General features: G+C 38.7%; 1 protein-coding gene across 4 annotated transcripts in view; it reads left to right on the top strand.

The window, feature by feature from the left end:
* RPGRIP1L (RPGRIP1 like) overlaps positions 1 to 22,202 on the top strand; it is a 57,558-nt gene extending 35,356 nt beyond the window's left edge. For all 4 annotated transcript variants that reach the window (XM_088136143.1, XM_088136142.1, XM_088136141.1 and 1 more), the window contains exons 22-25: positions 7,335 to 7,518; positions 15,290 to 15,374; positions 19,655 to 19,788; positions 20,703 to 22,202. In XM_088136143.1, coding sequence (XP_087992269.1) covers positions 7,335 to 7,518; positions 15,290 to 15,374; positions 19,655 to 19,788; positions 20,703 to 20,815 — 516 coding nt within the window. In that variant the 3' untranslated portion in view covers positions 20,816 to 22,202. The remainder of the gene's footprint in view (positions 1 to 7,334; positions 7,519 to 15,289; positions 15,375 to 19,654; positions 19,789 to 20,702) is intronic.
* Positions 22,203 to 22,695: the final 493 nt, after the last annotated feature.

Here is a 22,695-nt window from a genome sequence, read left to right as displayed (position 1 = left end):
CCTACACATAATAGAGTGCCTGTGTGTTTAAGCAACTGATGGAAGAAGGACTGCATTACATGAAAGTAAATCCCCTTAACTCACGGGACTTGCTTCAAATTAGTGGGAATAATCCAGCCAAAGTTAACCACTTCTAAGTCTCATTGATTTTAGTGAGTCAATATGAAAAATGTGCTTCAGCTCTCCATTTGAAATCAATAAGATTTAAGTATCGTTGACTCAGGCTCAATGTAGCAAGAAGTCTTACTGAGTTAAGGGGGAGAGGAGTCTAATAACTCCAGTCCAACAGTGCTTTCTACAGACCAGAACTCTAATGTTCAGGTTGTAAGTATTTTCTGAGTGCCAAGGATATCTATGTATGTCTAAGACCTCTAGAAACATAAACATTGTCCCAAGGTGGTATACATTCTCTATAAAAACATCTACAAATAACACCAGTATCTAAAACATTGAGACTAAAAAGCAATCTAAAACTCTCCCAACCATCCTAGCTGTATTGTTGTTGGCTTTTTCATTGTTCCATATCAAGAAGAGAAACAATTTAGACTGGCACCTATTTTCTTCAGCTAAAATCAGACCATACATCTAATGCAAGATGTAGCCATATGGCCTACTTAGGTATGCAGGGGAGGAGCCAACTGCATTTTGGAAAGGAAGAAATTCTGCACATAAGAGACCACTGGAAGAAAAGGTGCTGTTTCTTTTCTTTGCCAGTCTAATTGGTCCCATCAGTACGTCTATGATCAGGGTTCCCTGTAGCTGATTCTAGCAGCCATGAAGGTGGGTAGTCTTTCTGGTCCTGCTATTTCACACTGAGGACCAAGTGCATTCATTAGTACAAAAGGAGCATCTTCAGTCTTTTCCTGGGAAAGGGAATATTTGCCTTTTTCTCCTTTGAATATTTCCTTTCAAAATAATACATCTTCCTCTGTGTTATTTTGACCATTCGTATGAACGTGGTCTTAGAGCAATCCCTTAATGAAAAAATGTGTAATTTCCAAAGATGAGGTACAAAGGTGGCCGGAGTATGATAAAAGAACAGAAGTCAAGGCTTTTGTTGTTTATCGCCTGCTCCGTTGGCACCCAGTCCTTTCCCCAGATTCTTAAAAATCCTGTTCTGGGAGGGAGAGAACTAACACAGAGCACTGAGTAAAGGAACAATCCTGAAATATTTTACTATGCTGTATTGCTTCAACATAGCACTGTGATTGAAGAGCTCTGATAAAACCTTTCACAATGATTAGAATCTTTCATGATTACAAGCCAGAATTGTCTGTACTCTTTACCTTTCTCTGCCTGGGAAGAAATGTGTAGTTCTTGCAGGCACAATGTCTGTATTTTCCTTTCTAATGAATTGCTACCAAGCTTTGGGAACTTTCGGATTTGTATTTAGTCTGCTTCAGCTGAGCTCATCTTTGATTTCGGCATCCAGTTAATTTGGTAATAGATTTGCCTCAATCTAATGGATGCTCTTGGTCCTAGTTATAAGGGCACTGTAAAAAAAAAAAAAACCCTAAAAATATTGAGAGATTCCCTTGCTAATTACCTCGTGAATCTCAAACAACACACCACATTTTTTAAGCCATTTAAGATTATGCCCTTCCTTTTTTAAGGTTACAAATTAGATAGTTGGGGATTATTTTTTAGATCTGTTGATCATAAAAAGAAGCTTAACATGTTTTCCCCCAGAATTTAGCTTTACAATTGCTCTTTTTCCCCCACTTCCCTCTCACGATCTCTTCTTGTCTATTATGAATAATTAATCATAGATTATTTCATTTTATTTCATTTCGTTTACAACATTTATGAGCTTCACTTCATCCGTAGGAAATGCTTGTCCCCTTCTTTTTCTTTTCCAAAGTGGCGTAATTAGTGTTAGCATCTTTTTTAGCAGGCTACATAAAGTTTAGTGGCTGGATTAAATCATGTCATTAACATAATGTGCTACACAATTTGCCCCTATCTCTCTTCGTTTCCACTACATCAAAGTGCCACCGAGTGCCAATGTAATTGGCTCTTGCTAGCTTGTCAGGTTGATTCAAGATGACGACTGGTGCTCTTGCTAGAAAAAAAAATAAAAAAGTGCTTCTAGGCATGATAATTAATGGAAGAGGGAGGGGAAAAAATCAGAAAAATGTAAAACTTTGAACAGTTCTTTATGAATATTTCATACATTTGAATAATCAGAAGTTAGCATTATCAATTTGATGTGTAATACATTGATTAAAAGCCTTGTTACAGGCTCCCAAACTAGGCATTGGGAGTTGAAAATTTGCATGGGCTTTCAGAAAGGCTAAAGCAGAGCTAAAATAAAATTAAACAATGCTTGTTCTCATCTCTCCAAATCTTCACTTGATTATTTGAGAACAATATAGCTTTCAATTATCACAATAAAATTTTACTGCTGTCAGCTCTCACGTTATCTTCAAATGTGCCTACAGGGCAAATCTTAACAAAACCAATTTATTCTGTGGTGGCCTCATTTTCCTCTAGGTGTGTTTACATCTTTTCTCCTTCGTTATAGATAGCCTTTTCTTGCACTAATAGCGTTTTAGTGAAAACTGTCATAATCATTTTCTTTAAATAAAGATCTTAAAGTTCATAATTAATGTTGACATCCAGCATTTTTTAAAGAGCTTCAAAAGTCCAGGTAAATGTATCTCTGTTATAGAGGAACATTTTTTTTTCTTTTATAAAGTTATAACAAATAAAATTCAAGGATCAGGGAATTGAAAAGCTTTTATTGATGCATCTAGGGCTTAGGCTATAGGTGGGAAAATAAGATCACTGCAGAAGGTAAGGCAATAATAATTATCATTTATTATTATTAAAAATTTTGAAATTCTGCTTCTTATATAATTGTTTTAAAGATTTTCTGTTGAAGAATGTGTGCGTGATCAGTATCTTCTTTCCTCACTTCATTTCACAGTGAAAAAATACATTTCCTTAGTCATGCCTTCCTTTGTCTTGGGAATAGGTGTGCCCATCTATCATTGCAAAGGAGTTTTGTTATGACACAGTCATGCTAAAAGGAAGGGATGTGATAGGTGTGTGAGTTATCCTGTATTATTCAAAGGCTCTTTTTCATTCTTTAACAAATGTCTAGCTTGCAATGGATATCGGATGGCAGTGTCTTAGTAGTAAAGCGGACCCAAATAGCTCAGATCAAGGTAATATTGTGCCAGGCAAAGGAAGAAGCTGAGTCCTTTAGATCAGAGGTCACTGTCTGGATTTTGGGGGCCAGATGTGCTCTTGCCCCCCACCCTTTGCATGTGCCCAGAGGCTGTCCCAAATTACTATTCAGTTACATTTTTTAATATGGCAGGTAGGGAAATTATTAAATATAGGCATAGTAACCATATGTGGAAAGTTAGTTTATTATAGTGATTTAAGGCAGGGTTCCTCAACCTCAGCAACTTTAAGATGGGTGGACTTCAACTCCCAGAAGTCCACCCATCTTAAAGTTGCTGAGGTTGAGGAACCCTGGTTTATGGCACCAGACTAGAAACTGGGAGACCATGAGTTCCAGTCCCACCTTAGGCACGAATCCCGCAGAGCAACCTTGTGCCAGTCCTTCTCTCTCAGCCCTAGGAAGGAGGCAATGGCAAAGCACTTCTGAAAAACCTTGCCAAGAAAACTGCAGGGACTAGTCCAGGCAGTCACCAGGAATCAACACTGACTTGAAGGCACCCCAAAAAAAATCTATGAACTGTCCTTAATTCAATTTAAACCTATTTTCCGACATATTCCACGTATTTTCCCTGGTCTTGTCCCCTTTTTGGAAGGGGGCCATCAGCATGTCATTTGAAAGCCAACCACAGCCCTCAACCTGAGAAAGTTTGTAGCATTCCCTCTTTCCACTCCCATCTTCATACACTTACCTAGAATTATGTTTTGCCCAGCTCAGTGGAATGTGCTTCCCAATTTGTTGGCTGTCCCAGCAAGTTAGTATTTCAAGCTCATTGCCTGAGGGCAGTGTCCCCTGAGTTTTTGTGGAGAGCAACTGGAGAAAGGACTTTTTGGGGGAAGCAGTGCTCCACCTAGAAGATCAGCTCCATCAGATCTTCCGTTTCAGAGACCGATTTCTGCAGTTCTGCTGTTTTATCATGCAATTTGGCTTAACCCTGTAATAATTTATTCACTCCTTGCATTTCTGTCCCACCTCTCCTTTACCAGGCAGGCTGGTTGAGTTAGCCCTCCCTCCTCTCCTTTGTCCCCACAACAAGAACTCTGTGAGATAGGTTGGGTTGAGAAAGAGTGACTTGCCCAAAGTCAGCAGTCAAGAAACAGACACTACAGGGATTTCCGGAATGCTATTTTATGATTGTAGGGAAGAATAACAGACTCTTGAAAACCTGCCAGAGTTTCTCTGTCCCATCTTATCCTAAACGCCCCCCAAGAGTTATTTCCCAGTCTTTGGACTATGTAATCTCTTTAAGTCCCTCTTCATGGCTATTTCATACCATACTCAAGGTCAGCTTTAAATTTCTTTACAATGGCTAAGGATGAACTTGAACCTGGACTTCCTGCTCAAGTCCAACACCTTAATCTTTCTTTAATTAAATGTTTTCACCCTTGGTTAAAAACCACGGTGAGATGTGAAGCTTGTCAATGCGATATTTTTTAAAAAACAGCACGCCAAAGATGGGAGTAAATTAATGGGCAAGGTTTGTCAGTGACTGGTAACCACCCACAAGCAAAAAAGTCAAGATGGCAGCCAGAATGGTGTCATGGAAGCTCCGCCTGATTTTTTTTATGTGCATCACATCCTTGCTACTGCATATACTTTTTATATTTGGACAGTATTTGTAAACGACTGCCTATGCCCGAGCAGCTTTTGACAGCTGAGTTAAGTATTCGGTAGGGAATTACTCTGAATATCACTTAAAAATACTTCTTATATATACATACGACAGAAGGAGAAAGAGGCTGTTTCTAAAGCAAAATTAGACAATAGAAGCAATTTCATTTTTTATGCATGTGAATGTAGGGTGCTTGAGGTTATTAGTTGAAACTGAGTAACCTTTCCAAGCGTTCGTCTCTTTTCAAATTTGAATATGAAAAGCATATTCAAGTCAAAGACCATCACTTTAATGACATTTGGCAGTCATTTGATTTATTAGGTTTTTAGGAAAAGAAAATTCCTTTAAATATTTCATCATACTATGCTAATCCTGGTAATATTGCCAGCTGAAGCTGTGTACCTGTATTAGCGGAGACAGAATGGTGTGGAATATTCTCTGTCATCCTGGTAAAATTTCCATGAATCTACTGAATAATAAAACAATCTTATTGAAATATTCAGATTTGGGTTTTTAGTTAAGGTGTCTTAGGATACATAATAAAAGGAAATGCCTTTTGAAAAGGGTGGGGGTAAAGTAGCTTCATCCAATATTGAAGGAGGTTGACAGCCAAGGATATTGTTCTGTAGGAAGGATATATATTTATTTACCAGGGAGATTCTGGGGAGTTTTCCGTTGATTAATTATAGAATATTCTTCTGAAAATATCAGTTATCACTTGAAAATTGCATTAATTTTTGGTTTGAACATAAACTTCTAGAAAACCAACCTTGTTTTTTATCATTGTTTTAATTTGGTAACTATTAGTGCAAGGTGAGTGATGGGGATTTATAGGCAAGAAGCTTTCAGATCCCATTTGGGAGAAACTGTCTTTCAAGTCAAGCAGGAACTATCAAGAGAGAGTTAAGAACTTGACAGTGGAGAACCTCAAGGTGTTCAGTTTGTTTTCTGAAGAGACACATTTCATCCTTCAAGCATTCTTCAGCATAGCCTCATTTTGAAATCAGAGAGGTTATATGTTCTTTGAAACCACCGACTCAGTGCAGGAAATTCCTTGCGTGCTTTTCTTTTAATATTTAACATGGAGCCCCATCCACCTAATGGACAATATTTTTCTGAGTGATACACCTAAGTGGATAGTGCAATCAACATGCACATTTGGACACCATCCAAGATTTCCTTTTAATCTTCAAAAAATGAAGACATCTTGTCAACGCATCCTCATGTATTAAAAATAGTTATCTTACTACATCCAGAAAAACTAGCAGGTTCAAGGGCAATCATGTTACATGCTACTCTGAGAAAATGTGGGTCTTTGCAGAGTGAAGGATGTGGTAGTTACATCAGAGAGTAGTACCCGTACATATGTTGGCTTCATGTTTAGCGTGAATGAGTGCTTTCACTCATTCGCTTTTTGGCACAGATGCATTCGTGTCCCAGGGAAACTGTAAACATAAGCCACCGTGTCATTTTGCCACACTTTGACTTCATTCACACTTAACACTGAATTGTCGAACTATTGTATATGAATATGCATTCATCTTAACACAGTTCCACCTCCCTCTTTTCCTTGAGCACTGCCAGAAACATCTATTTCCATTTGCAGCCATCACATGTTATGTCTCTTTTCATTGGAATCAGACACACTTTGTTTAAGTTTGAACAATCCAAATACGTTTCTTATCCTCACTTGGTCTTGTCCAGCTTCTATGTACAAAATGGAAATATGCTTAATTGATGAAGAGGAAAGTGCTTTGAGTCACAATGCAGCCTACCAAACAGGAGGGGGGATGGTAAAGTAGGCTCAGGCCCCTGGTCCTAACTCCATAAACCATGGTTTGTAAGCACCTTGTCCCATTTAATATTACTAAAGCATGTCTAGAGTAGGGCTGTTTAAAACCATAAAGAAATTAGGCATACCTGTTGACCTTGTCTGAGCTGGGAAGCAAAGCAGGGTTCAACCTGGTTTGTATTTGGAGAGGAGACTACCAGAAACCCCCAGAGCTATAAAACAGATGGGGAGTTCAGAACACATCCTGAAACAAGTCAGTGGCAAACTGTTTCTGTACTGCATGGCTGTATCTGTGGAATCCCCAGAAGCTGAGAAAATGATTGTTTGGAGCAGCATTTCTCAACCTTGGCAACTTTAAGATGCGTGGAGCCATCTGGGGGAATTCTGGGAGTTGAAGTCCACGCATCTTAAAGTTGCCAAGGTTGAGAAATGCTGGTTTGGAAGGATTGGTATCGAGGGAATCAATTTAGTGTAAATAATTGCTTAAATATAGAAACTTGGATGTACTGTTTAGTAATTTAAATGGCCCCAACAATGTGTGAAGGGAGGTAGAATGTGCTTAAAGGGAAAAAAAATCATTATATGTGACATAAAACGTAAGTGTGTTGCCTGTTGCAAAGACTAGATTAATCACAAAATCAGGGCCCCTTTGCAGCTCTGTCATCCAAGGCCTTCTGTGCAACGTCTGCGCTTGTTGTGCATTACAAGTAGCAAACGCACTGTTGTTTGTCTTTAAACAGCCTGCTGAAAGAATCCGGATTGAAATAGTGTCCCTCAGCCTCACAGACTCCCAGATTTTGATGGATTGCACGATACAGCGGCTTTTCGTAGAGTCCAAGTTCTCCAGTTTCAAAACAACTGAAACTCCTGTGGCGCTTCCAAAACCCAAAAGTGGGCAACGTGTGTACTATAACTATAGCCATGGTATGAATTCATTTAGTATTTATTTCATCAAGTTTCTAAATCCTTTATTTTGTGTGTCTCCTTCTCTTCTTCCTTCTGTAGCAGATTTTGTCGAAAAGATCTGATTAGTGTTTTTACTTTTTATATATATATTAATGGTCACCCTATGGTTTCATCTTGCCCAGTATCCTCCCCTCCATGATAGCCAATCAGTTTCCTCCAGAAATCACAACAAGTAAAAACTACAGAGCTCACTTGGTATCTAGACTGAGAAAAAAAACAGTTGGAGTTTGCAAATAAATGGCTTCAATTTGAAGGCTGATGTGGTGTTTCATAGGGGATTAAATTACCCTTATTGCAGATTGTGGAACTTTAGACTTTGTTGATTAGGACAGGAAGAAGCAGAAACAATTTAGTGGTGGACATGCCTCCTTTCAAGGCACTTAGCGTATAATCTAAAGGAATATGTTATAGCAACAAGAATTTAAAATAGAATATTTCTCGTCATCATTGTTTCAGCAATGGATATAAAAATAAGATAGCAAAACAAAAACAGATAAAATAAGGCTACTTAAAATGTTCACAAGTTGATGAATACCAATATATAATTTTGGGGGCTTATTTATTTTGTTAGTTGGTTTATTTGTGGCTGTCCATCTCAGAAAGCGAGACTTCGGGCAGCATGTAACTATAAAAACAGAGTATAGTAAATACAACAAAAATAGCCAGAACCCATGACAACAAAACCCATAATCAGGTAACCCCAGAGTATGTCATGCCTCACAAGATAAGTACATCAACTTCTCGAGGGAACAGTCAGGTCTTCACAACCTTCCAAAAGGCAGAGTTGGGGCCAGTTGCATCTCGGGGGAGGTCATTCAGTTGCTGTTTCTTATGACCAACTGTAATACGTTTTGATAACATATTTGGCATGGACAAGAGTACAGAAACCATTTATGGATTAGTAATTCTTTAGGGCTGCTCAAAATTCAGTATTCAGACATTCCTCATTAAAATTAAACTTGCATGTGTCCTATATAACTGCTTCAAGTATGTGTCTGGGTGAGTATGCATATAATAAATTACCAATCACAATCTTCTCCAGATGTTGGTGTCAATATTTATTTGATTGTATGCTTCCACTTTTATAAGCATGTGGTGTCAAAACGTTGTTAAGTGGGAAAGGAATCATGTCATCAGCAAACTTCATTTGGTTTATTAGCATTTGTTTCCTATAGATTATGGTGAGCTCTTAGTGACTTTCTAAATTGATTAAAAGAGTTCAGATTTGAAAGATGGGATCTGTCTTTTCAGCTTCACTGAAACCGTGATTAAAAAGAAAAACAAAAGCAGTTTTTCCTTTTATTATTCACTTCTGTCACTACAAAACACTTTATTTAATAGAATTATTCTGCTGTGTTGTTTTTTGGTTTAAATGTAATGACTGCATGGAATGTTTAAATGAACCTGCTTCCATGCCAGTCTTTCTGAGTCATGGCCCCTTCCAGATGTGTTGGACTACAGCTACCATCTTCCTCAGCTAGCACATCACGTGCCATCTTTTTCTCTACATTAGATTCTGGCTGTACAGCAACAATCCGAAGTTTCACCTGTTAGAAACAAATCAGCAGGAGTCTGGTAGCACGTTTTCCAGCTAACGCTTTTATTAAAAGGCATAAGTTTTTATGGGCTACAGTTATCTTCATCAGAAGCACCGAGTGACTAGACTGATGTAGGATTTAAATTGGCATGAGGGAAGGGGAGGGTGATTGTGCAGATCCAGGATACACGTGAGACAGATTACAATACCTTATTAATCAACAATCCTCATGTGTTAAAACCCACTGAGTTTATTGAGATCTTTGGAGATAGCCTGAATCCTTTTGGTACCACCTCTCACTCAGTGGTGCTGTTAAAGTCCTGCCCAAGACAGTCACTTTGAGGTCTCCTGGGAGGTTGACCTGCGTTGGAGTCCTAATGTCAAACTTGTGTCCGTTAATCCTTTTGCCCGTGATCTGTCCCATTTGTCTTACACAGAATCCAGAGGGACGTTGCTGGCCGATGGTGGCCAATATTACATGGGAGGAAAAGCAGGTGAAGGCACCTCTAATCTTGGGTGCGTGCTTTTGGGGTCCTGTGATGGTGCTCTTGGGGTAGATGTGGGGGCAGACTAGGCATCTGGGTTTGTTGCAGGGTCTGGTTCCCATGTTAGCGTTATTGTCCTGTGGTTTCTTGTTGCTTGTGAGGGTCTACTTCAGGTTGGATGGCTGGTTGTCTGTATGCAAACAGGGGCCTGCCGTTCTTGCATATAGGTATGCTACAAATCAGTTTTCTAACAAGCTGCACCTTCTCTTGGGAAATAATTTTTCTGCCTTTGCTACAAAGTTATAATGGAGAACTCATTTCTAACAAGGTTGCTTTACTTTTCCTGGGGTATTACTTAAATAACTGGTCATCTAATATTTCCTCTGTGCCTGCTCTCCTTGTAAGGAAACATCATTTCAGAGAAGGGCCCTAATGAATTTGGTGTTTCATAATGTCGGCAAGAAAGCCAATAATCTAATAGTAATGAAGTCAGAATGTGCGTGTTTACTATAGCTTTACTCCATTTCTTATTCATGCCTAATTAGATTTGGGTATGTAGAATATTTGGGGTTAATTGAATATTTTCTTTAATAAAACTGAGATTTTCATGATGGAGGAAGGAAGTGTACTTTGGGCTTAGGGAGAAACTAGCAGTCCCATGGATTTTGTATGAAAAAAATAATCATCATAAACCCAGGTGTAATTTGAGAAATCATTATTTCTTAGTAAATAAATGCCTTTTTATTGAGTTCTTTTATTATATTTATATCTTAGCACTGTGGCTGGCTTTTTAAGAAACTGCTTTACATCTTAGCTGAGACAAAGAGATCTTGTGAAATTCTGCCTTAATAAGCAACATTTAATATAACAACTTAGTGCTCTCAATTTCTAGCCCTTGCTTTCCCTTTTTAATCTATAGATAGAAGGAAGGGAGCTTTACACTTAATAAATTAAATGTTCTTAGTAAGTTATAATACTATAATGGGCCCAAGCTTGTCTGTTAATTATTACCCTTATTTTGCAGACGGCTTTACTCATATAAAGAACCTTTCTAAAGAGCCATGTAAAGAAGTAAGATGGACAGTGGGTTTCAGAGAGGAACAATTGTGGGCTTTCCAAAAATTGAGGAACTATAGTTTCCAACTTCTCTCATCACTGTGACAGGAAGAGGTATTACATCAAAACCTGGAAGTTGGGATGTGTAGTAGAAGTTTTTGCCTCTGACAGTTACTTATTAATAAACTCATATGGGCAGATTCCTTGTGATGCTAGTGGTGTGATTGGTCTACTCTGCAAAGCTAACATCTGGGGCTAGGCTCATAGAGTTGGAAGGGATGTTAGAGGTCCTCTAATTTAACCCTATGCTAAGGGTTCCCTAGGGCATCTCTCACAGATGACCTTCCAGCTTTTGTTTGAAGACCTCCAGCAAAGAATTAACCACCTCATGTAGTACCCTGTTCCACTGAGAGCTCACACAGTCAGAACGTTCCTCCTGATGTCTAGTCTGAACCGTCATCTTTGTAATTTTAACCCACTGGAATAAGTGCACTCTTTCTTCTGTGTAATAACCCTTCAAAATATATGAAGACTGCTGTCATAACTTCCTTTAGTTATCTTTTCTATAGCTAAACATACCCAGATCCTTTAATTGTTCCTCATAGGACTTGGTTTCCATTTTGGTAGCCCACATCTGAACTTGGTCCAGTTTGTCCCTGTCCTTTTGGAACTATGGTGCCCAAAACTGAATGTAGGACTCCAAGTGGTGTCTGACCAGGGCAGAGCAGGGTGGAGGTGTGATTAACTTCCAGGCCTTGCTGATCTTTTTCATTGCTGTCCACTGTCTTATCTGTTTTTCCCAGATGGAGAAACCAGGTGAGTGAGTAGCAGTGGGAGGAAAAAAAGATCGGTATTACCTGCTTGCTTGCTTGCATTACCATTTCCCTCTAAATAAGTAGGGTGGAACCACCTGGGAGTATTTTGCTATACAGATATATAAAATCGGAATCCTGTTTCCCCATTCCATGCAGAGTCCTTCTACATGAAACCTGTAGACAAGTGCTGTATCAAATAGTGCTTCAGAATGAAAAATCATTTTGTAAAAAAATTATTTGGGAAGGCATTAATAAGCAAGCAGATGTTATCCTACTTATTTTCAACCTGAACTGAACAGTACTTTTAACTTTCAAGAGTGAAATATTGGGGGTGTAAGCAAACTGACTGGTTTTTCACTAAGTTGATGTAGACAGTGACACACAAAGGGAGATTCTTAATTTCACCTTGACAAAATGATTCCTTTCCTCCTGCCCCTGGTCCCTCAATCTTGTTTTCTTTTCCTCCCTCTTTGGACAAGACCACCATAATTGAAATAACAAAGATTAAGTTCAGTTGATAGGTACTGATAACAAGGAAATAGCATTTATATTTCATAGGGCTAAAAGAATATTGCCTCAACTATGCTGAGAAAGCAGGAAAACAGCCTGGAAATAAGATTAATGATTGTGGGCCTAAAGAATGTTATCTTGGCTGTATATAAACCTGCTTGTGAATTGACAATAGAAAAGGGCAAGATTAATGAAATATTCCCAAACTTCTTTTTATGAGACTTATATAGATCAGAAGCCTTGAGCTTTGAGGAGTGAGTAGTGGATTATCTGGAGAAATAGTAGTTACCAAAGGCAGGTACAGTGGAGGGAAGAAAAACAAAGATAATTGATGGTTGAGTATCCTTTGGATTCAGCATAAAATGATGGAAGAAAGATTCTTTCCATGTACAGGCTACAGAAATTATTTCAAGTTTCTTTATTTCTAGGATTTGGTTCAGAAAAGGAGACAAAACCATAAGCCCTGTTTGGATAGATTTTGGCACAACTGTTTATCCAGGAGGTATAGCAGCTTTTGGAAGAAGTCTGGTTTGACTGTTTATGGTTAGTGAATTAGACCTTAGTTCTCATGGCCACACAACCTGGGAGTGTGCATGTTACATCTCAGTTACACCTGGGGAGCTCCAGGTTGGGGAAGATTAATTGATAGGTAAGCAATGAAAGACAGTGTGTGGTAAGCAATGAATGGGAGCATGCATATTCTGTAATCCCATCCATGGTTTGTGAGAGGGGAAAGGCTGGTCAGCAGTCTTTGAGTTTGCACAAGCAGGACCAAATTCATTTAACTTGGGTTAAATGGTGCAGTGAGATTTTGGAGATACTTCAAGTTAGGGTAGAAGAGATGAGGGATCTTTAATGACATCTGAATGAAAGCAGCCGTTGAAAGTAGGAGAAAAAACAGGAATATTTCTTTATTTTTTCCCCCCTGCAAACTGTGATTTTCGTAACAGTTGGCAACATTAAAACATGCAACTGAATCCAGCAATATGGCATAAAAGTAATATCAATACAGTATATTAATATACGTTTTAGGATGGACGATGTTTCAGCCACTAAATTTCTGTTAAATGATTGTTCATTGTTGCTAGGTATTTATCCAGTACCTTATGGTTTCCTGGTAAATTTATGTATGGTCTTTTATAGAAAACTTTGTAATATAGGGGAATGTGGCTGTAGAGCCCCCTCCCTCCCTTTTTTTTAATTTTAGTTGCAATCCCCAGATCTCTTACTACATTTCCTGAAAAATGATGACCTGGTATTTTGAGGTGGGAAATACACAAAAACTACACTGTTATCTCCTAAAATAGGAGATTAATATAATTTTAAAAGAAGAAGATACTATTTTCAAAAAATCTGGTGGGCCCCCCTCCAAAATTCATGACCAGCTTCACTTCATCTTAGGTCAGTGTCCCCCTCCTTCAAAAATAGTGGATGTGGCCCCCAGCCCCCAAAACATAGCCTGCTCTGCCTTATTATTATTACTAGTATTTCAGAAGTCAAAGCTGAGAGCATCTACCTTTTATTTATTCTGTGCATTGCTAGAGCACCCAAGCATTGGGTCATCAAATAAGTGCAAAGGCAAGGCCCAATTCAAGCTTTTATCATCTTCTGCATCATCTTTTATCGTCTGCTATCATCTCCAGACCCCAAGCAGCAGATGCAATTGTTTGCTTTTCAGTTCAATTCGAAACTAGGTCCCCCTGACTTAATTGGCAAGGCCAAATTTACAAGCATTGCTGGAAAATGTCACAAAAATGGAGTCCACAGAATAACGTGGCTCTTTATCGGTTTGAATGTAGCTTGATAAATGGTCATCTATGGCTTTGGTCACTCTTCTGGCCTAAACGTCTTATGTATGGCCTCTCGTGGCAGGAGAAGAGGATTAAATTACCAGGACTGTCAGCAAGGACAAGTGCTGTGCCATACATTATCAGTCTTGGTGGTTTTTACCAGGTGAAAGAAACTACCATAAATCCCTTTCCATCGCAGAACAATAAAACCACTGATTTTACAGTCACAACTGCCAGGGCCATTAACAAGAAATGAAAATTATGTGGCACTTTTAGATGCTGTTTACATCTCTTCTGGCAGCCTGGATGTTAACCTGCTAGCAAGATGACAACTGAATCACATGACAGTTCGACTTCAGTTGCGGCTTTTGTTGTTGATTTTTCTTAGGGAGTGCTTAAAGTGGCAATTCCTTCCACCCAGCCCTTCTTTCCACTCCTTTCCTTCTCCCTCTCTGAAGAATTGTTCTTAAGAATCCACGCACGCAAGATCTTTTAAAGTACCACAGTTATCCTTTCACATAAGATGTTTGCACTGTTGTGCTTTAATGAGTTATAATTTAAAGCTGGATTTTTCACTCTTAAGATCCCAGTTAAAGGTTGAACTAGAAAACAAAACTGGATATCAAGTTGGCCGCTGTGACCTGGTTAGATGGGTTCAACCACTGACTTCATCTAGCAACTTCATCAATTCCATTAGTTTATTTACATTTTTAAAATTCATGAAGTGTCTGATAAAGAGAAAAATCACAAGGAGGCCTTAAAAACACATAAAACTGTAGACCCAAAAAGCTAGTGTTAGCCTTGGCATTTGTTTAAAGAAAAAAATTGAGTGTTATCAAGGGCTTGTTTAAGATAGCAGGAAGAAATCCCAACAAAAGAATCATTCTAGAACAGGGTGGCCAGGATCAAAAATAGCCCTGTGTCTTTTTAGTATTCACTTGATTTCAAAAGATGTTGTTGCTCCCAGTAGGACCGTGGAAGATTTTTTAAAGGTCAGAGCCTCTTATGTGAGGACAGATGGTCTTAACTCAGTATCTCGCATCAAGAACAGTCCAGCAAATGGGCCTGGGACCGAAATAATAATCTTCCTCTTTGACTCACTTCAACTGAACAGCAGGTCCTTTTGAGTGTTATCAAAAGCATGAGAAAAGACCTCTGAGTTGAGGATTCAAAGCCATCTGTTTTTTTTAGTTTACCTTTCCTGGAAGTAGATATCTGTCTGTATGTGAATAAATTCTGCTCATCTGCCCTCCACATTCTTCGTCTAGAATTGGCTTCCAGTCTTTATTCTTTTTATGTTATGCATGTCTTTTACCAGATGGGATCTGCACGAGCATCTAAGTCATCGTAAAGGAATGCTTTGCCCAATGCTATCGTTTTATTTCAGGGTGTTTAAATCAACCCAGAGGGATATTTTGGGTGGCTGACATCAACACAAAAAATCAGCATGTTGAAAATAAATAATGTGAAGTAGATGCTTTCATTTATTTGCTGTCCGTTAATTGCACCCACGGTCATTTCTGTTTGACTTTGCAGTAATACATGTGGATCAGCTAACGCACAAAGGAAGGTGGGACTATCTCAAGGCTGTAGTTGGTGGATCTGAGCCTAAACATGGAAGGTAAGTTTTGAGAGGGAGCATTGGGACAGTTTGATTCATATTCCTTAGTAGTAATTAATAATTGCAGCTGATGGAAAGAAAAGGAAAAATGAATACAGGAGGACATAAATACTTGGAAAACCTGACTTTTGTTTCACTAAGGTCAGATGTTCCAGTAGCAACATGATCAATTTGAATTTCTATCTGTGTACTTAACAGGAGTTTGGATGCAAGCTGTTCTTGAAAGACTTAATTATAATGCCCTCGTTTATTCTGAGGAAATGAAAATTCACCCTTCACGGAATCGGAATGTTGCTTACAGTTTTCAAAAGCAAAGGACTGTTTTTCCTTTTAAGGTCCACCCAGTGTGTGTGGAGAGAGATTCTTTTTAATTTCAAGATCTGTGCTCTTTTGATCGTAGTTGGTATAAGAACCGCTGATTAGCTTTTCACACACTTAGATTGTGCAAGTATTTACAGATAAGCAGTTTCAACTAACGGGATATTAGCTGGCAATAAGGCAATAATCTTGCTTTTCTCCATTTTATTTCAAAATTGAGCTTCATATGGTGGCTGGCACACAGTTTTTTAATGGAATCCAACAGGAAGTGCCATAAAGTGATCCTTTAAGAGCAGGCACGTCTCACATCTAAAGCACTTTGAAGTTCAGAAAGATTTTTTTTTTCCTTTTCTCATTTCAGCAAACAAGCAAAGGACTTCCAGATTTACTGCATATATTAGTGAGATGAATAACATGCTGGGTCTAGTAAAACTCCAAATAAAGTTAAAGATATCCCAGTAGTCCTATAATCCATAGCACAGATCATTGTTTTATATGACAAATTCAAGCGTCATGACTAAGCAAAATCTTTTGCTCAATGTTCTTTGCAGTTAAGCACGGCTGGATGCCCAATCCAGCTAGAGATGTCTGGGTCCATCTAAATTAGATGCATTTTGATTTGGGACATGCTTGTTCATAATATTCCGTCAAATATTATGCATCCTTTTTTAAAAAAAAAATGGAGAAAATCCATATTTATTTTTGTACGTGGCATTCCCCAACATGTATATTTCCATACACCATTTTTCCCAAATCTTCAATTCTCAAAAACCATTGCCAATCAAAGGAGAAGTTACTCAGATGAATGAATCAGTGGTAGAATTCACTAAGACAGACCAATAAGTTATGGTGGCTAGAACTTCCTCCAGATGACATCCCCAAAGTGGACTCCTCATATCATACAAACTGTGCTTCTCGCTCCAAACTAAAAACTTGTCTTCTCGAACAATGCATCAGTCTGTACTTCTAGGTGTGCCTAATCTTCTTCCTGAGTTCCCTAATCCTTCCTGGCAATGTGTGTTTGTTGTTCTTTTTGTTGTTCTTAATCTCCGGCATTAGAAGCCAGGATGTTTTCAGAACCATGGTTGAACAGGTCAAAATGATCTGATTCACAAATCATGCCCAGCGATAAGGTGGATTCATTTTACCATGAGCCTGAAGGGAATCACATTGGCCTTCTGTAGAAGGCAGATCCCAAGACCATGGGGCGGTGGGAGATAGAGATACTTCATGTGCTAACATGGCAACCCAACTACCAGAATGCTGCAGTGGGCATCATTCCTTTCCACATGGATGGATATGACTGTGTTTTGCTTTCTATGTAGCATTTGCCTAGGGATTTACCATATCCACCAAAAAAAGCCAGTGACATCCATTGTAGCAGCTTCTCCTAGTTTGTACCATACAGCAGCTTCGTACGGCAGTCCCCATGTGACCACTTGAATATGTGAATCAGCCCTCGCTCCCTTGTCCGACTCTAGGCCCATCTTTGAAGTCCAGCCCTCAGGATGGGAAATACAGACTATTGCTCTCAAGTACACAGATGCAGCCTATTGTGAAGTTGGCGGCATTGATTCCTAGGCACATGTTTCCTATCACAAGGCCTCCTATAATAATATCAGAAGATTTCTTTTCCCCTTTCATTTGAAACAGGAACCAAACTTTAAAGTTTAGGAAACCAAACAACCCAGGATAAAAATATCATTCCAAATTGGCTGCGTATGTGGGGAAAGGAAATATCAGTGATAACTAAAATCACAGTAAGTTGTGTTATATAGAAAAGACAACGAGAATTCAAGTTATGCTTAGTTTGCAGATTGAATTTCCCATGTTCTCACAGAGGCTTTGGTTTCCATCTTCCCGACATTGGGGAGAAGTTATAAAAATGTTGGTCTATCTTACTAGGTTGCCATTTGTAAACACTGTCAAGATTACAGGTGTGCAGTGTTTTTAACTCTTGAGATGTGCTACGTAGTTATTATACAAATGCAATATTTTATTTATTACAGCCTTCTCTAACTTGTCATTCTGCAAATGAAATATAGGCTGAATTTGTGCATCCAGCCCCAGGAATAATGAGCAAGCTAGAGGCAGTTTTTAAGTAAGAAAAATAATCATGGGTTGTTCGGCCTTTTTGTAAATCAGTTCTTCTGTCAATAACCAGAAGAAATGGACATAGCAAATAAATAAATAAATAAATCAGGAATTAGACACAATTCTGAATTCACTCCTTATAATAAGCTCTTGATAAAACTATTCAGGGTTCATTAGCCAACTATAGTTTGTTTTCAACAATCCAGTTTTAAACAATTATTTTTCTTCATATAGATGGACATATCATGGTTAAAGACAAACAATCTTGTGGCTTAATATTGTATAAGAACCAGGTCACAAGGTGATGAATAATATACCGTGATATTAATACATTAATGTTAATCCATATAAGGAGGGCTTTGCATTTTGCTCCATTTTAATGTAAAAAGATGCTTCCTATTACATGTTGATCTTTTGGGACAGCTGGGAAGCTAAATTAAATCTTTTCTAAGCAACATCTGCTCTATCAAGAATGGTGTTAATTTGCATTGACGTTGATGTTTTCTTTGTTTTGTTTTGTTTAAAAAAGAAACATAGACAACAAGTTTAACAATCTGCAAAGCTAGTTTTCTGTGGTCTGGCTAAACTTTTCCAAGTGTGGTCAGTTGGCTGAGGTGCAGGAAAAGTCATCCATTACACTTGTCTTTATATTTTGGGCCTTTCCAAGTTGCCAAGTAAACAAACAAGGCTGACATATTTGGAAGATGGTTATTTATTTGTTAGAGGGATCGTATTATTTTAAATGTATTCTTCCAAGAAGAGTTTCCTTCCATTCTTCATCTAAGTAACCATGCGTTCCAAAAGAATATCTCATTCCAGTACTTTGTACATGAATAAATAGCTTTATTGGCAGAACGTCTAATGCCACAGTCCACCACAAGGAATGTGTACAGCTAAAGGACATTCTCCCTATGGTGTATATTGGAAACTTCTGAAATAACACATTTTGTCCTGTTTAAAAAAAATTCTTGGGGATGGGGCAGATAGAAGAGTATTCCTTTCTTCTGTTGGAAGGAGAAGCCAGAATGCTACAGGACCTTTTCCCAGATTACAAAGTATCTTAGATAGGGATGGTATCTAAATGTTGTAAAATAAATAAATAATAAATTCCTTCTGGGCTTTCATGAAGTCCTATTTTTCCTTGATGTTTCTTTCCTCCTCCCCACCCCCAAAAATGTTTTCTGTTTATTTCCAAGGACAGTAGTTCTGGGTCTGAATTAATCCCCCCTTTAAACCTGGACATCTCTCTCCAGAAGGAAAACAGGAAACAGAACTAAGAAATACTTTTTCCCAGGTACCTTGAGGAACTGCTGCTAAAGGAGACAATATGGGGCAGAGAGATCCTTAGTCTAGCTCTCAAGAGAGCAATTTCACATGATCATAATAGGCAAGCATGCTGAGAGCATAAATGAATGTAGCTACTGTCACCCTGATGCTATGTAATGGATAATTGAGGCTAGCCTGAAAGATGCTCTAAGAACTAAATTGCACATACGTTAGCCAAGCACATCATTAAACCAGCCACTTCCATTTTGAAGAAAAAGCAGCTCTTGACTGTTGATCCATAGTGGTGTTCCCAGTCCAGATCAGAACCCCTAAAAGTCCTCAGAGGAGCTGTTTGCCCCAGAACGTGCTATTGATGGCAAATAAACCATGTTCCTATCTGACTCGTGTGGCCTGCTAAGACTGTGACCGGGTTTTCTCATGGCACTGAACCGCAAATGATCCAAATATATTTTAGCCTAGTCTGACGTTTTAGGTGAACCCAGCTGATGTTTAATCTGACTCTGAAATTCCCACATGTGAGGCTGTGCAGTGTCAGAAATAGGTGGATGTTGTCCCCCTTAACTCACTTGCTTTTTTTTCAGTATACGATTTACAGTAGTAAGTGACCCTCCGGAGGATCAGCAGGATCTTGAATGTGAAGACATTGGCTTTGCTTATGTTAGTCTAAGCCAGATATTTCAGAAACGACAAGACCTCACTGACCAAGACATTGATGGTAAGTCCAAGGTGGTTCTTAACACCAGTGTCTCAAGCTCCCAATTCACAAATCCTTAAGGATATTAAATACCTAAAATCTAATATTATGGGTGATGTCCACATGCCCTTAAGCAAAAAGAGATTAAGAATCATTGATGGTTGATTGGTCTCACCTAAGCCAGTGACTTGTAATAAAACTTTAAAACTCCTTAACTGAAATGTAGCTTTTCCTGGCCAACTTTCCTTTAAGGAGTTTCAGGTAGCTGCCATGTGTTTGCACCCCGTCTGCTCCTAGTCATCATTTTGCCTTTGAATGCAAAGCATTGTACAACCTTTACTTTTGGGTCAGGACATGATGGCATTTCTTTTGTCCCTTATCCAAGTCACAAGTTGGATTAAAGTTGGGAATTGGGTTATCAATCATGCGCTGGGCTTCATAGCTCTCTGCATGGACTTGATGTAATGAGAATCTGTGATTTAATAAACTGTAACAGAAGTGCCATAGTGACAGGACGAAGGAAAACTATGTGGATGGAGCACATCGGTGAAATAAGGCATAGTTTATGAGACCAACATCATTCCATCTGAACCAAGATATTCTCAAAATGATCAGGGTTTGTTCCTAGATGAAACAGAGAAGGCCATAACTTGACCCAGTCTCCTTCCAAACAGACTGCAGGAGCTCCGTGGTTTGGCTTGGGATCCATGGAGCTCAGGCTGGATCGTTGCAGACTCCCAGCCAAAGAGCAAGTCTTAGTGCTTCCTAGAAAGATTGGGCTGAAGGTTGCTTCTCTCCCTCTGCCTCCCTCTCTCTCCTTTTTAAGCCTGTTTTTTGGTGTCCAGTGGAGGCTACTCAGAGATGGGGGAGGTAAGATGTCTGTCACTCTGCTTCCTGATGTGTCACTATCTTTTCTGCCGGTCTTTCCTCTCTAGTTTTCAATTCGCAAGATGGAGGAGCAGTCATTGGGAAGCTGAGAGTGACAGTAGAAGCCCTGGCCGCTCTGCATTCAGTCTGGAAGAAACTCAGAAATGCCCAGGAACCCTGAACCTGGAGGCCTGGGCCTTCTCCCAGCACGTCTGATGGAAAGCAAGAGAGATGCTACCTTATATTTAATGGATAATTTGTATGTAAAGCCTGCTCCGTTTGCAGTTTAAAGTTTGTATATTTTTTCTCCTCGGTTTGGATTTATATTTTTATATTTCCCTCTGTCTGTCTCCACCCCAGGGCTATCTCCATCCCAGCCCACGACAGACATCAGCCTGTAAATAATTAATGTCTATATGATTGAATGATGGACCCTTTTGTTTACTGAAAATATATATTCAAATTTTTTTTTTCATGACTTTTGTCTAGTGTGTGTGTATACAAATACAATATTCCATATACAAAAGTCATGAAAAATCAAGTAATTATATAATGATGATGATGATGATGATGATGATGATGTTAATAATAATAATAATACACTTAAGCCTTAGAAAACTGATTAAAAATACCTTTATGGTATCCCTAATCACCCCACTAAATGGAATGCCTGCGATTAGCCTCATTAAGAATTTTATACTGCGAAGCTTTTATTAGAAGCAATATATGAAAATTACTTGGATAAATGTGTTAATCTGCCTCTTTAAAATGCTAATATCCATTTTATGCACATTAAGTCTCAGTATGCGTTTTCTTTGATGCATGCCATTTCTATCAATTAAATACAAAGAATGAGACTAGTCCCCAGACTTATTAAATTACTGCAAGCTTTTATAAAAAGAAACCCACAACTTTTGCCCTTCTGCTAACAGTTGAGATTATCAAATTTTGAAGGGAGGGCATTCCATAAACGGTGCATGTGGGCGTCTTGAAGGAGGGGGTCATCTGTAAGCAAAAGAGATTTACATATATCAACTATGTATTGAAGTGTTTTACACTTCAGGTTTAGCTTTGTTCCCTCTCCCCCCTCCCCCTTTAAATCATATTTATATAATACATGATACAGCCTGGAAATTCCAACTTTCTACCAATATTGATGAAAGATTTAGATGTAATTTGCATGGGATAGGTAACATTAAAATAATCACAGAACAATAGAGTTGGAAGGAGCCATTTATGCTGCTGAGCCCCATCCTCTGCTCAGTTCCGTGAAAGAGTAGTATATTATTTCCAGAAGCAAATTATTTCTGTGTGTATGTGTTTGTATGTGTGTGTGTGTTATTTTCAATTCTTTAAATGGGATTTTATAGGCGAAGAGCTTCCCACTGTTTGCAAAACAGGCTATATTTCTTTTGTGAGCATATGTAAAGTATTCAGAAAGATAAGTAATTTATTAAAATCTACCTAATTTGCCATGATATATTAAATCTCCGCTTCAGTGATCACAGACCATTTCATTTAGAGAATTAGGCATTCCCTCTTTGTGTGATTAAAGCTCTGGAAAATGAGTTCTTTGCTCCTATTTGTGAACATTCAGAGCCTGCTAATGGCGAGAAGATGGAATAGATTATGAGACAATTCATTACAGTTCAACAGAAGGGGTGGGGGGCGGGTGGGGAACAGACAAAATATAAAAAAGCAAAAGCGCAAGGATGAAGATCTGCATATAGTTTGAACCATCTGTGCTTAATGGCTTCAGATATGTCTCTTTGCCTGGAGTGGGCTTTGAAATAGCAACCATGCAATATTAATTTGTTGCTGTATATCGAGAGGCCAATATCTTGGCCGCAGAAATCCCAGAATTCTGCCTTTCCAATTCTGACTCCCTCATTCCAGCGGGACGACTATCTCCGAGGACTAAACTCTGCAAGTTCCCACAAAATTGTATGCTGTCGAGACATTCTAGGAACCGCAGATGCTGACGTTCCAAGGCCTCTTCCATTCTTAGCAAACAGGCCCATGTTTGTGTTCTCACTTGCACTGGATTTAGCTCACTGTTGT

This window comes from Python bivittatus, unplaced genomic scaffold (genome assembly GCF_059951505.1).
Source record: "Python bivittatus isolate LINGU-HERP-01145 unplaced genomic scaffold, Pbiv_v1 ctg000190_np1212, whole genome shotgun sequence".
Classification (NCBI taxonomy): Eukaryota; Metazoa; Chordata; class Lepidosauria; order Squamata; family Pythonidae; genus Python; species Python bivittatus.
This window is presented reverse-complemented; position numbering and strand designations above follow the sequence as displayed.